The 14,430-nt window shown below is 41.0% G+C and overlaps 1 protein-coding gene across 7 annotated transcripts in view; it reads right to left on the bottom strand.

The window, feature by feature from the left end:
* The window catches only part of POC1B (POC1 centriolar protein B), a 102,505-nt gene that overhangs the window by 59,424 nt on the left and 28,651 nt on the right, over window positions 1-14,430 (bottom strand). For all 7 annotated transcript variants that reach the window (XM_033221109.1, XM_033221110.1, XM_033221105.1 and 4 more), the window contains one exon: window positions 13,448-13,627. In XM_033221109.1, coding sequence (XP_033077000.1) covers window positions 13,448-13,627 — 180 coding nt within the window. The remainder of the gene's footprint in view (window positions 1-13,447; window positions 13,628-14,430) is intronic.

The raw sequence follows: 14,430 nt of genomic DNA, 5'->3' as shown, positions 1-14,430 counted from the left end.
AAATAAATTTGCAGTTTTGCTCCTAGCCTTGCCTACTCACTGGTCCTTTAATACTCACCCTGGTGAGCCTAGAAAGCAAATCAGTCACCAGTAGGCTAGCGCCCCAGGATGTGTTCTTGGAGTTGCCCACAACCATATTCATTCATTCATTCATTCATTCACTCATTCATTCATTCAGAGATACACTCTCGCTCTGTAGCCCAGGTTGGAGTGCAATGGCAGGATCTCAGCTCACTGCGACCTCTGCCTCCCAGGTTCAAGCGATTCTCATGCCTCAGTTACCCCGCTTCCCCAGGTAGCTGGGATTACAGGCATGTGCCACCATACCTGGCTAATTTATGTATTTTTAGTAGAGATGGGGTTTCGCCATGTTGGCCAGGCTGGTCTTGAACTCCTGGCCTCAAGTGATCCACCTGCCTCAGCCTCCCAAAGTGTTAGGATTACAGGCGTGAGACACCACGCCTGGCTCAACATCCACATTTATACTTTAGTACTCCATGCTGGCTTCTCTAATAGGATATAAGCAAGAAGAGGCAACTCACATCTGTCTCACTCAATGCTCTATCCCTAGACACTGGCACTGAGTAGGTCCTTAGTAAATGTTTAGGAAATTTTTAAAAAGTTTTAAGGGAATTTAAACTAACTTAATATTATATATAGCCAATGTAAGCTGAGAAAAATCTTTGCAATTCTTTGCACAACAATGTGAATATACTTAATGCCACAGAACTGTACACATAAAAATGGTTAAAATGGTAAATTTTGTTATATATATTTTACCACAATTTTACAAAATCTTTTTAATTCAGCTGGTCAGAAGATCACTTTGCAATCCTACCAACAACTGAAAATTATAGGCAGATATTTACTCCCAAAAAATCAATGCTGGAAAAGCAATAGACTTGGAAAAGTTCCCTACTACATTAACTTGTACTTACATTTTATTAAGAACATTATAAAGAAATGTAAGTTATCCCACAATATGGGCATTATTTTTAAAAACATAGGGCTATACTAATTTTAACTTTTAGAAAAATTATTTTGTAACTAAAAAGATATTTCTCACCTACATACATGTATTTCAAATGATGTTTTCTTCATCATTAAAGTTATTTTTAAAAATTGAGAAATACAAAAAATTTTAAAAGTCCAGATCTTGTCACTCAAACATAATTACATTTAATATCTTGTGTATAATAGATATCTCATCTTTTGTTCATGCAAAGGTCTTTTAAAATACAACTCCTGCATTCCATGCCCCCATGTAAACATATTTTCATGCCATAGCTTGCATATATACTCCCTTTTTACTGGTTACATCATAATCTAACTATATTTAACTAGGTTTTTTATTTGAAATAAAAATTGGAAAAATTGGTTATTTCTAATTTCTCATCATTTCAAATTATACTGAAAGCACTATCTTTGAATACAAAGCTTTTTCATGTTTTTGCAAACAAGTATTTATTTTAGATACATTTTTGGTTGTAGAATCACTGCAACAAAGATGCCTGACATATTTTGCAAATACACTTATAAAAAGACTGTACTATTTACATTTTAAAAGCATGAATATATTTCCCAATATATGGTATACTTTATTTATTTAAATTAACCTTTGTTAAATTAGATTATAACAAAGGTTAGTCTAGAGCAATCAGCTGTTCACCTCCTCTTACACTAATGGGCACCATCTCTGCGCCACATTGAATAAGCTTGGGCTCCAAGAACAAACTCATAGAAAGTACTAAGCATGGAGATAGACACAGAATTTTAATTACTTAAGTCCATGGCATACATTTAAAATTCAAATACTAAAGGCAGAAACAATTGCTCTACTGATCGTCTTCATTCATTTAAGTACACTATCCATGCACTGGGAGGAAGAGCAGTACTACTTGGATTATTTTAAATATCTAGTTGTTTAATTCATCTAAATATTTTTTGGTAAAATATTCAACTTTATATTTTTCCAAATATAAATCTAGTTATCTTAACTACATATTAAATAGACCATATATTTCCCCACTGATTGGAAATGCCACCTTTACTGTAAATTCTCATATATACATGTATCTGCTTCTGGGCTTTATATGAACTCTTTTCTTAATCCTATACCACGATCACCATATTTTAATTACTATGGTTTTATAGTAAGTTTTGAAAACTGGTTGGACAAGTTTCTTCTGTCTTTTTTTTTTTTTTTTTTTGAGACAGGGTCTCTCTCCATTACCGAGGCTGAAGTGCAGTGGCAACATCTCAACTCACTGCAGCCTAGGCTTGCCAGGCTCAGGTGATCCTCCCAGCTTAACATCCAAAGTAGCTGGGACTACAGGTGCATGCCACTATGCCCAGCTAATTTTTGTATTTTTCGTAGAAATGGGGTTTTGCCATGCTGCCCAGGCTGGTCTCTAACTCCTGGACTCAAGCAATCCACTCACTTCTTGCAAGAGGCTGATAAGTCATAAAGCCAATTTATAATTTTTTTTTTTTTTTTTTTTTTGATAGAGTCTCACTCTGCCACCCAGTCTGGAGTACAGTGGTGTGATCTTGGCTCACTGCAAACTCCGCCTCCAAGGTTCACACGATTCTTGTATCTCAGCCTCCCAAGTAGCTGGGAATACAGGTGTGTTCCAGCATGCCTGGCTAATTTTTGTATTTTTAATAGAGATGGGGTTTTACCATGTTGGCCAGGCTAGTCTCAAACTCCTGGCCTCAACTGATCCACCTGCCTCAGCCTCCCAAAGTGCTGGGATTACAGGTGTCAGCCACCTGGCCCTAATTGTTAGGGCCATGTTGGCCAGGCTGGTTTCAAACTCCGGGCCTCAAGTGATCCACCCACCTCGGCCTCCCAAAGTGCTGGGATTACAGGTGTGAGCCACCTAGCCCTAACTGTTTTCTTGTCAGTTTTCCTTGGCTATTCTTGTACATTTATCACATTCATGTGAATTTTTAAATTGACTTGTCAGGTTCCACTAATTCCTTGGACAGAATTTCCAGTTCTGGTCATGGGGTAGTAAAGGTTATCAGACTTACTCCTCCACCACAAACAACCATACAACTGCCAAATATATGAAGCAACTGTTTTTAGGAACTAGGCAAGAGATAGCATAGGGTTGTGAATCTTGAGAGACGGGAAACAAATGAGATAAGCAATAAATATGTCCCAGATTTCTACATGTGAGCACTTTCTAAACCTTAGTACATGGAAGTGGAGCCCAAGGAGATAACAGCAGTCTCACTGGGCACAGGAAACAGCAATCAGAACTCAGGGCTGCTAACAGGCTGAAATTTTGAGGACAGGGTACAAGAGAAGATTTACTAAGAGCAGAATCCCCGAAAATTCTGCATTGGAAAAAAAAATTATAAGGAACCCCCTTGTATACAATACAATCCCCTTTGTGTTGTCAAATACAAAGCTGCCCCTGCAAAGGCAACAAGGCTTGGCAGAGAACAACTACTGGGAGACTGTGAGCAGAACAAAGATTACAGAGGTTACACAGAACTGAGAAATGTTCAAGCTCTGGCCAGCCTTTGCTGAATACTCCAGGTATTCAGCTAAAATGCTAGAAGGGCCACTGGCACTACAGCCCATGAGTAAAGACTACACTAGATCCACCCTACACAGGCTAAATCCAAGCCTCAACAGAATCTCTTTGGGCAAGCAGAAAGTTAATTTCTTGCCGGGCGCGGTGGCTCAAGCCTGTAATCCCAGCACTTTGGGAGGCCGAGACGGGCGGATCACGAGGTCAGGAGATCGAGACCATCCTGGCTAACACGGTGAAACCCCGTCTCTACTAAAAATACAAAAAACTAGCCGGGCGAGGTGGCGGGCGCCTGTGGTCCCAGGTCCCAGCTACTCGGGAGGCTGAGGCAGGAGAATGGCGTGAACCCGGGAGGCGGAGCTTACAGTGAGCTGAGATCCGGCCACTGCACTCCAGACCGGGCGACAGAGCAAGACTCCGTCTCAAAAAAAAAAAAAAAAAAGAAAGTTAATTTCTTACCAGAACAAAACTTAACACTCTTTAGACAATGACAGCACAATCTAAACTAAAAAATTTAGCCATGTTTGGACATAACAATTTAAAAATCACAGAACATATGAAGAAGCAGAAAAATTTCACCCAGATATGGCACAGATGTTGGAATTAGAGCTGTAAAACAATTATTACAAATATGTTCAAGGATTTAAAGTAAAAGACAGGTATCATGGGCAAACAAACGGAGAATCTCACCAGAGAAATGGATACAGTTAATCGGATCCTACAGCAGAAAAGACCAGTGAACTTGAGGATAAACCATAGAAATTATACAAACTAAGCATAGGGAGAAAAAAATGGAAAAATATGAACAAAGCCTCAAAAAACCGTGGGACAGTAACAAGTGGTCAAACATACATGAATTTGGAGCTTCAGAGATGAGAAAGAAATTAGGGAAGAAAAATATATGAAGAAAAGGACAAAAATTTTTACAAATACGAAAAATACCAATCCATAGATCCAAACATTTCAGTGAACTATGAGAAAAATAGATAAAACCATATCTAGACCCATCATGGTCAAATTGCTGAAAACAAAAGATCTTTACAAAAGAGACAAAAGAGAGCAGCAGAGAAAAAAGATACTTTATATATAGGGGAATTACATTAAAGTGATTGCTGGCTTAACATTAAAAAAATGCAAACTAAAAGACAATAGAATGACGTCTTAGTCCATTCAGGCTGCTATAACAAAATGCTGCACACTGGGTAGCATATAAATAACAGAAATTTATTTCTCACAGTTCTAAAGGCTAAGTTCTACATCAGAGCACCAGCAGATTTGGTGTTTAATGAGGGCCTGTGATACGATTTGACTGTGTCCCCACCCAAATCTCATCTTGAATTGTAGTTCCCATAATCCCCACTTGTTGTGGGAGGGACCTGGTGGGAGGTAATTGAATCATAGGAGCGGTTACCCTAATGCAACTTTTTTTTTTTTTCTTCGTTTTTTTCTTTTCTTTTTTTTTGAGACAGAGTTTCGCTCTTGTTGCCCAGGCTGGAGTGCAATGACATGATCTCGGCTCACCTCAACCTCCACCTCCCGGGTTCAAGCGATTCTCCTGCCTCAGCCTCCCATAGCTGGGATTACAGGCATGCTCCACCACATCCAGCTAATTTTTTTTTGTATTTTTAGTAGAGATGGTGTTTCTCCACGTTAGTCAGGCTGGTCTTGAACTTCCGATTTCAGGTGATCCACCCACCTTGGCCTCCCAAAGTGCTGGGATTACAGGTATGAGCCACCACATCTGACATGCTATTCTTTTTATAATGAGTGAGTTCTCACAAGATTTTATAGTTTCATAAGGGGCTTTTCCGCCTTTTGCTCAGCATTTCTCCTTGCTGCCACCATGTGAAGAAGGATGTATTTGATTCCCCTTCCACCATGATTTGTAAGTTTCCTGAGGCCTCCCAGCTCTGTGAAACTGTAAGTCAGTTAAACCTCCCCTGTATAAATTACCCAGTCTCAGGTATGTCTTTATTAGTAGTGTGAGAACAAACTAATACAGCCTGTTTCCTGGCTCATAAATGACACCTTCTTGCTGTGTTCTCACATGGTGAGAGGCGAGGGTCTCTCTGGGGCCTCTTTTAAAAGGCATAAATCCCATTCATGAGGGGTGTGCTTTATGAGCTAATCACCTCCCCAAGGCCCCATCTTTTAATACCATCACCTCTGGGGTAAGGATTTCAACACATGAATTTTTTGGGAGATACAAACTCAGACCATAGTAAATGACATCATTAAAGCACTAAAAGAAAAAATTATCCGCCAAACTAGAATTCTACATCTCAGCAAAAATATCCTTTATAAAGGATAAACAAAAAGTTCAGAGAAGTCATCCATCACCAGGAGACCTTCACTAGAAGAAATGGTAAGTGAAGTGTTTTAGGCTGAAGAGAAATGATATCAGATGGAAACTTGGATCTACACAAATGAATGAAGAATGCTGGAAGTAGCAAATATGGGGGTAAATATAAAAGACTTTTTTGTTTCTTATTTTCTTTAAAAGAAAATTGGCTGCATCACATACTGTGAGCTTACACCATATGCAGGTGTAAACTGTCAAGAAGTAAATGGAGATATAGTTCTGTAAGTTCTAACATTATACATAAAACAGCATGAAATTAATTCAAGAGTAGACTGTGGTAAGTTAAGGATGCATATTGTAATTTCTAGAGGTTACCACAAAACAAAAAAGACAAAGAGTAAAGCTAAGAATAAAATAGATAAGTAGAATACTAAGAAATAGTTGATTAATCCAAAAGGAGAGAGGATAAAGAAATAACAAACACAAGGGATAAATGGGATAAATAGAAAGCAGTAAGATGGTAGACTTAAACCAATCACAGGACTGATTACATAAATGTAAACAGACTGAGACCTCCACTTAAAAGGCAGAGATTTTCAGACGCAACTACTTTGAAATAAAAGGACCTTCTTTTTAAGTTTACTACACAACATACATTTAATAGATGATAGTAGCTATCTATATTAGCAACCCCCAAAATTATGTGCAAATATGTGAAATGACTTTTCAATATCACCTGACAGTGGCTCCAGTATAATCCCTAGGGGGAGGACTGGCATGTGAGGGTAGTTAATAGCTGACATTAATTGGCACTTTCCATTCATGAACTCATTTAATCTTCACAGTGACCTTATGAGGAAGGCACTTCCATTGTACTCATTGTATGTGGGAGCAAAATAATGCCTAGAGAATGTGATGTGCCCAAGTAACATGCTAGTGAGCCCAGGCTCTTAACTACTCTACGCTACCTCTCTGCTGAAACTAATCACTGTACTGCATCACCTGAAAGATACTACGTCAACACAGAGGAGGTGTGCAACAACTGCAACAAGCAAAGAGCAAGAGCTGGTCAGTAGCCTCTATCCTGGCTCAGGGGAGGGGTGCATGACCAGCAGTACTGATCACTGGCAGGTGTGTGGATCAGGAGATGGGCCTACCTCACTATCCTAACCTGAGAAAACTAACAAGATTTTTTCCAAACTCCTCTTGCTTTAGTTCCAGGGCTCACTGAACAGCCTTCTGATTATATCTTGACTTGGCAAAAGAAGAAGGCCCTGACTAAGACATGCAAATGTTCCAGGCTCTCTGGCAGTTAGCATTGTCATTAAAAATAAGTAAACTGGCATCTGACTTATGTTTCAGAGTCTCCTAAACTTACTAAACATGACTCAAGCTCCCCAGAGCTTTCTCACCTTCAGGTATAGAGTGAAAACAGGACTTTGAGAGTCCTGGATTAGAATGATTTCATCAAGGTTAAGTTCTCACGGGAAGAGGCACAAACACTCTGGGAGACTGGGCCTGGGGGATCAATCAGGTCCTCTAAACATTGGTCTAAACTCTCTTGTTCTAACTGCAATAAGGTAAGCCAAGAAGATACATTATAATAAATGCATGAGAAAGAATCCATAAGCATGTTGTAGAGCACATAAATAAAAAGTTGCCAAGAAGATGAAATCCTTATTCATTAAATTTAACCAAATTATTAATCAAAGAACATTCCTTGAGGAAGGCCTCTGCAAAGTTTTACATTAATCATTCACTCCAAACAGTAAGAAAACTGATTTAAAAAAAAAATCCCTCAGAACTTTAGGGTACCAGTAAGATAAAGACAGTCCATGAAGGCCAGGTGCGCCAAGTAAGCAAGTGGCCATCTGAACAAGAGTCAACCAAAATGGACAAAGAAAGCAGTGAAGCCATATAAACATCTCCATGCAAAACATGCGTGCACCAGTACTCCTGAATTTGCTAGAAAAGATTCACAAAAATAACTCTTCTCTGAAGAAATCCATGAAAATTACCTTTGCTTTAAAGATAAACCTAAGCCTACTCACCAACCTTTCACTGATTCATTCAACCATATTTTTGCACAACCCCTGACAGTTTCCCACCCTGTAGCTGATACTCTATAGTGCTTCTCAGATCATCTCTGACCTACTTGGAACACTCTCTCCTGACACCGACCTTACTAACTTCCTCACTATAGTCAAGTCTTGGCTCAAACATCACCTTGGTAAATATGCCTTCCCTGACCTCGATATGTAAAAGACCACCTCCCAAACCCACACCACTCTTCATCTTGTTACCCTACCTAATTTTTCTCCAGAGTACTTATCACTAATATATTTGCTGTCTGTCTCTCTTCAGTAAAGGAAGCTCCACAAGAGTAGGAATTTTGTGTTTTATTTTCTGCTGTATTCATACAATTTAGAACAGTGCCTGGCAAGAGAATATAACATAAATACTTGTAATTCGAAGTGTAATAGGGAAGAGAGGCCTAAGCTGACAAACAGACGTCATAAGCAGGGCAGTGTGGTGGCACAAAGGAGTCACAATAAGCTTGGCCCAGGAGAGGCAGAAACCTTTCTTGGAGGAAGAGATGCAGAGCAGGTTGTGAAGGAAGGGTGGAAGCAGGGGGCGTTTCAGCATGGAAATCACCATATGGAAAGGCACAAGGCATAAAGGGTCATTCACACTTGACGAGACTTGTCTGGCTGCAAGAAGGTGAATGGTGAAAGTGACAGAAGACAGAAAGTGACAGAAGACAGAAAGTGACAGAAGAAAGATAGGAGGGCAGTACACACACGCTGATGCAACGAGTCACTGAGAGGTTTTAAGGTGAGAAACAGCATGATCAGATTTGTTTTTCACAAAAGCAGAGATGGAAGGGCGGAGGGTGGGAGGAGGGAATCTGTAGTCTGAGAGATCATTTAGGAGATTCCTGCAAAAGTCTCCACAAAGGCCAATGGTGCTAAAACTACAGCAGCAGTGTTGAGGATGGAGATAAAAGAAATGTCTTGACTGAGTAAGATGATCCCACTTTTCAAAACTCTGCTCCAGTATCACTTCCTATGGAAAGCATCTTTTTGAGGATAAAATAAAAAAGGCAAAGGGAATTTTTAAAGACTCTCTTTCTCTCTCTCTCTCTCACAGACACACACACACACTCTCTCTCTCTTCTCTCTCTCTCTCTCTCTCTCTAATACTTTCAGGTATGGCTATATCCAGAAAGCAAACCATGTGATTAATGTGATTAGACAAATTCATTCTGTCTTCATCTCACAGCTCTGCTCTCTTCTGAATTAATATTATTTTTAATATCTTTGCCCAGGGTGTCCCTCAGCAGTCACAGGCTTAAATAAGCCTAAACACCGTCAACCAAGAGGAGAGACCCACGGTTCCAACAAGACTCACTCCTCCAGGAGGGAATGCTATGTTTCCATGAGCGAGCCTGAGCTGATTGTCTGCTGCTGGAACTGGAGATAGGGCCACTCCTGCACATGACACAGAGGGGACCGAGGGGGCAGGCTGGTTCCTCAGGGCAAGCTTGGGCACTGCTACCAGAAAACGGGGAATAGATGCTAGGCAAACAGAAGTGCAGAGTTCCACCATTGCTTTCTTCTCTCGAATTGATAAGGGGGAAGAACATTTTCAGTGGCTCCTCCCCAGTTCCAGAGTTTCTGCCTAACTAGTACCCAGCTGGAAGAGAGGTAGTCTTATGGCATCCCTCAATCCCAAACACCATCAACTGGTACTTCTCATCCTCAGTCCAGTGAGAGAAGCCTCCATACCCTCAAGTTCCACAGAGGCTGAGAGCAGGGAGCTAACTTGCTCTGGGGTGATGCTGTGGTGCAGGCAGGCATATGAATATTGGATAGTTGTGTTCCATATGCTTCCTGTGTTCTGACCACAGCTGAATAATTAATGTTCCTGGAGCACACTACGTACCTGCAGGCCACAGTGCTTTGCTCCTCCTGGTTCCCTCCTGAAGAGTTTGCCCTCTCTCTTCGCAACTGACAAATACGCTGCTGCCTCCTCTTCCCCTTCTGTCCCCTTAGCTCTGGGCCTGAAACGGCTTTCTTGTATTTTCCTCACACAAATCTTGTTCAATGCTCACTCATTTATTACTCCTTTATCATCTTGTGTGCCACTTTTTCCCACAGGACACACCATTTTATAATTATTTAGTATCTATTTTTCCCCACTGCACTAACTATTGGCTCCCTGAAGCCGAGACTGTGGCTTTCATCTCTACATACTTAATACAGCTATATGGTACAGGGCAGTGACTATACGTATTAAAGTAATATTTTAAATACCAAAATTTCATATTATTGGTGACTTTTCATAAATTATTGTCTTACATTAGGATTACCCTTTGATGAAAGACTTATATATAGATGATTCAATACAAGGACAATGAATAAAGTATCTCCTATAATTTACTTTCATAAAAAATTCTCCCTTATATGAATAACTTCATAATATTCCTTCTTGTTATTAGAAAATGAAAACTATATCAGCCACCATCACTCCACTAATACCTCAGCTACAGGAATCAGGGTAAACATCATGCCAAATATGTACCCTCAGGGTTACATGGTCTGCTGATTCCCTCTAATGTCTGATGTATACATAGGTATGAGAGTTATTAAAAACCACCTTCATTTTGGAAGGAAACAGGAGCACATAGCACTGGATAAAAACAGCTATTATTATTATTATTATACAGCTATTATTATTATTATTATTATTCTGAGATAGAGTCTAACTCTGTCACTCAGGCTAGAGGGAAGTGGCATGATCTTAGCTCTCTGCAACCCCTGCTCCCAAGTTCAAGCGATTCTCCTGCCTCCTGAGTAGCCGGGATTACAGGCACCTGCCACCATGCCCGGCTAATTTTTGTATTTTCAGTAGAGACGGGGTTTCACCATGTTGGCCAGGCTGGTTTAGAACTCCTGACCTCAAGTGATCTGCCAGCCTTGGCCTCCCAAAGTGCTGGGATTACAGGCGTGATCCACCACGCAGGGCCAATAACAGCTATTATTATTATTCAGGGTGGAACTTAGGCATTCTGTTTTGCTTAGTTAACTCAACAGTCATGTTTTTGCTTATTGTGCAGTTCCCTGTGAAGAATATGCTTCCTTTGCCAACCATACCCAGAGCTGGCACACAGTGGGAGCTAACTAACTCTCTCTGTACCTGACCCATCCCAGAACACAGCCTGAACCTCTGCTCTCTGCCTCCTCTTCTTCTTCACAGCATCACTTTATAAATCAATACAAATGATCAGCCTCTTGGGACCATCGTGCGTTATCTCCTTAGTTGGGAAAAAATTGTCAACTCAAGTTATAAAGTATCTTTATAAATTTAATAAGAATGAGATGTCCAATGACGGTGATGAGAATGACAACTAAGAATTATATACTGACTACTATGTGAGGGGCACAATTCTAAGTGCTATCCAGATATTTACTCATTTGAATACCATAAAAATCTATGTGGCAGGTTACTACTATCATCATCTTATGATGACAGGTGAGAAAACTGAAGTACTGAGAAGTTAGGTAACTTCCCCACAGGTCTCATAGCTGGTAAGTAGTGGGATTAGAATTTTAACCTACATATTTAGGTCCAGCGTCCATGTTTTTAGCCACACAGCTATATGGCATATATAGAAATAATTCTGGCCAGGCGCAGTGGCTCACGCCTGTAATCCCAGCATTTTGGGAGGCCGAGGTGGGTAGATCACGAGGTCAGGAGATCAAGATCATCCTGGCGAACACGGTGAAACCCCGTCTCTACTAAAAATACAAAAAAATTAGCAGGGTGTGGCAGCGTGTGCCTGTAGTCCCAGCTGCTGGGGAGGCTGAGACAGCAGAATTGGTGTGAACCCGGGAGGCAGAGCTTGCAGTGAGCCGAGATCCCGCCACTGCACTCCAGCCTGGGTAACAGAGCAAGACTCCGTCTCAAAAAACAAAAAAGAAAAGAAAAGAAATAATTCTGAGATGTCTAGAGTCAAAAACTGTCTGAAACCTTTAAAAGAGAAACCTAGTGACTAAAAGTATGACCTCTGCCTATCTTCTTATATTCTTCTTAGGCTTATGGCCATAGATGATAATCAACACCTCCTGAGCAATAATGTCCCACAGAGGCCATAACGATAGTGAGGAGTGGGGGCAGTAAGGCAAGACAGACAGAGCAAAGCTCAAACTCCCACTCCACCAGATCCTGGCTGGGGACACCTGATATGTTATTTCATACAGCCAGCACAAAGCAGGATGGCTACAGGGGCCACAGTTTTCCCCTGCTGACCACCTCTGTGCCATACCCCATACCCGCTTCCTGTGAGAAGTGTCCCCTATTCACATGCCTAGAATGTATGTTTGTATGACCCCTCCTTCTTGGTCAGAGTAACTGGTTTCAGCCAGGCCCCTAACCTAAACTGCAGCAGCCACAGCATCTCACTGCTAGGCAAGGGATGGGCACAGGCTCCAGGCTAGGCTAGAGTCACCACCTGATACTCTTCTAACTGGAGCTGGGAGTAAAGAAACTTTTCTTTCTGGTCAGTCACAAGGCTGTGAGGACTGAAGCCTAGAGCCAGCAGGGACCTGGGCACTAGGACATTTGAGAGAATGGAACCAGCATATAGAGGGGCCCCAAGACAAGATAAGACACAGAGAGGACTAACAGTACTAGAGTCCCTGGTTCTAGTCTGTCCCCTCCCCACTCCAAACACACCAGCTACTTTAACCACCTGGTAGGGAGAAAAAAACTGACTTAGGCTTCTGTCACTTCCAACTAGGTGAGTCTAACTTTACCTCTCTGAAACTCACTTTCCTTATCTGCAAAACAGGGAAAATAAAACAACCCTTCCCGCCCAGGTAGTTTTTTTTTTTTTTTTTTTTTTTTTTTGAGATGGAATCTCACTCTGTCGCCCAGGCTAGATGGAGTGCAGTGGTAAGATCTCAGCTCACTGCAACCTCTGCCTCCTGGATTCAAGTGGTTCTCCTGCCTCAGTTTCCCACATAACTGGGACTACAGGCATGTGCCACCACGTCCGGCTAATTTTTGTATTTTTGGTAAAAACAGGGTTTTGCCATGTTGGCCAGGCTGGTCTCAAACTCCTGACCTCAAGTGATCCGCCTGCGTCGGCCTCACAAAGTGCTGGGATTATAAGCGTGAGCCACAGCACCCGGCCCCCAGAGAGTTCTGATGGGGAAATGCAATCTGCACTGTCAGTACTTTAGCATGTGTCCTATGAATAGGAAGACTCCACAGCTGTTGGCCAACAGGTAACACCACCTACAATAGCATTCACCTTCCAACAGACTGTTGCCAAAGACTCTGGAGTTCTTCCTGACTTCGCTGTGTCAAATCTGATGTGACAGCTTGTACTGCCGGTTGTAACTTCCAACTTTATCTAAAATCCAACCACATCTCACTATTTTGTTTACTATTGTTCTGCACATAGCAGTCACACAAGAAGTATCTGTTGAATGAATGAATGAATATGTCCTCAAACCTTTTTTCTGGAAGTTGGGGGCAAACATGAAGCAGAAAAAATATGTGGAAATCTTAATATGAAATTTTTTGCACTTACTTGGCACAGCGTACCCAGTGTGTATGTCGATACAAAGAATACAAGAAGCGCTGGCGATACATGCTCCATACTTTTATGGATTTATCTTCAGAAGCTGTAGCTAGAAACTGGCCATCAGCTGAAAAGTCTACACTTCGAACTGGAGCTGTATGAGCTTTAAATTCTGAGAATTTTCCTCTCCTGGAAATAAACAGTTTAATATTTATAACTCATTTAATTTAATTATAGTTAATACTTAATCACAATCCAGACTTTGAAACATATAAAATAGTTTAAATAAAATGGTTTAACTCTTATAAAACCTAACAAAAGTATGAAAGGGCTGTGTTGTACTGTACCCTTCATCAACACTGAAATTTCCATGAAATTTCAGGTGTTGAGAACTGAAGGGCAGAAAAGAATAGAAGAAAAGATAGAGAAAATAATGTGAGGCATTTGAGAAGCAGAACATCTTAAAATGGAAGCAGGCTAGATAGTGTTGGAGTTACAAGGTGATATGTGGTAAATGCTACTTTGTGTCAGTGTTCCCAAGTTCCCAAGGCATTTTCACCTTACATTGTATCTAGGATTTAGTAATTTTCCCATTTAGAAAATCATATGGATACTCAAGATACCCTAGGGGGAAAATTGTCATAAGTGCTTGAAAAACGTCAGGCAACAGAATTTAGACGGCCACAATCAGGCAACAGAATTTAGACGGCCACAATATATGTGTCTCAGATGTTCAAATGTTCTCACTGATCTCCCATACACCTGCACCTCGTCCTGTATTTTGCTACCTTGGCTGGTCAGAGTGACATCCGCCTGTGTCCAAGCCAGAAACCTGGAAGTCACACTCAACTCTTCCCGCATCCTCTCCCACATCCAGTAAGTTAGCAAACCATATCATCCTCACTTCCTAAATATCTTCTGAATCCTCCTCTTCTGTGTCGGCTCTGCTTGCCTTAAGGTAGATGTATCCTTAACATCCTTCACCTAGGTTA

Source organism: Trachypithecus francoisi, unplaced genomic scaffold (genome assembly GCF_009764315.1).
Source record: "Trachypithecus francoisi isolate TF-2019V2 unplaced genomic scaffold, Tfra_2.0 Lachesis_group11, whole genome shotgun sequence".
In the NCBI taxonomy this organism is placed as follows: domain Eukaryota; kingdom Metazoa; phylum Chordata; class Mammalia; order Primates; family Cercopithecidae; genus Trachypithecus; species Trachypithecus francoisi.
The sequence above is the reverse complement of the archived record's forward strand: the minus strand, read 5'-3'. Positions and strand labels throughout refer to the sequence as shown.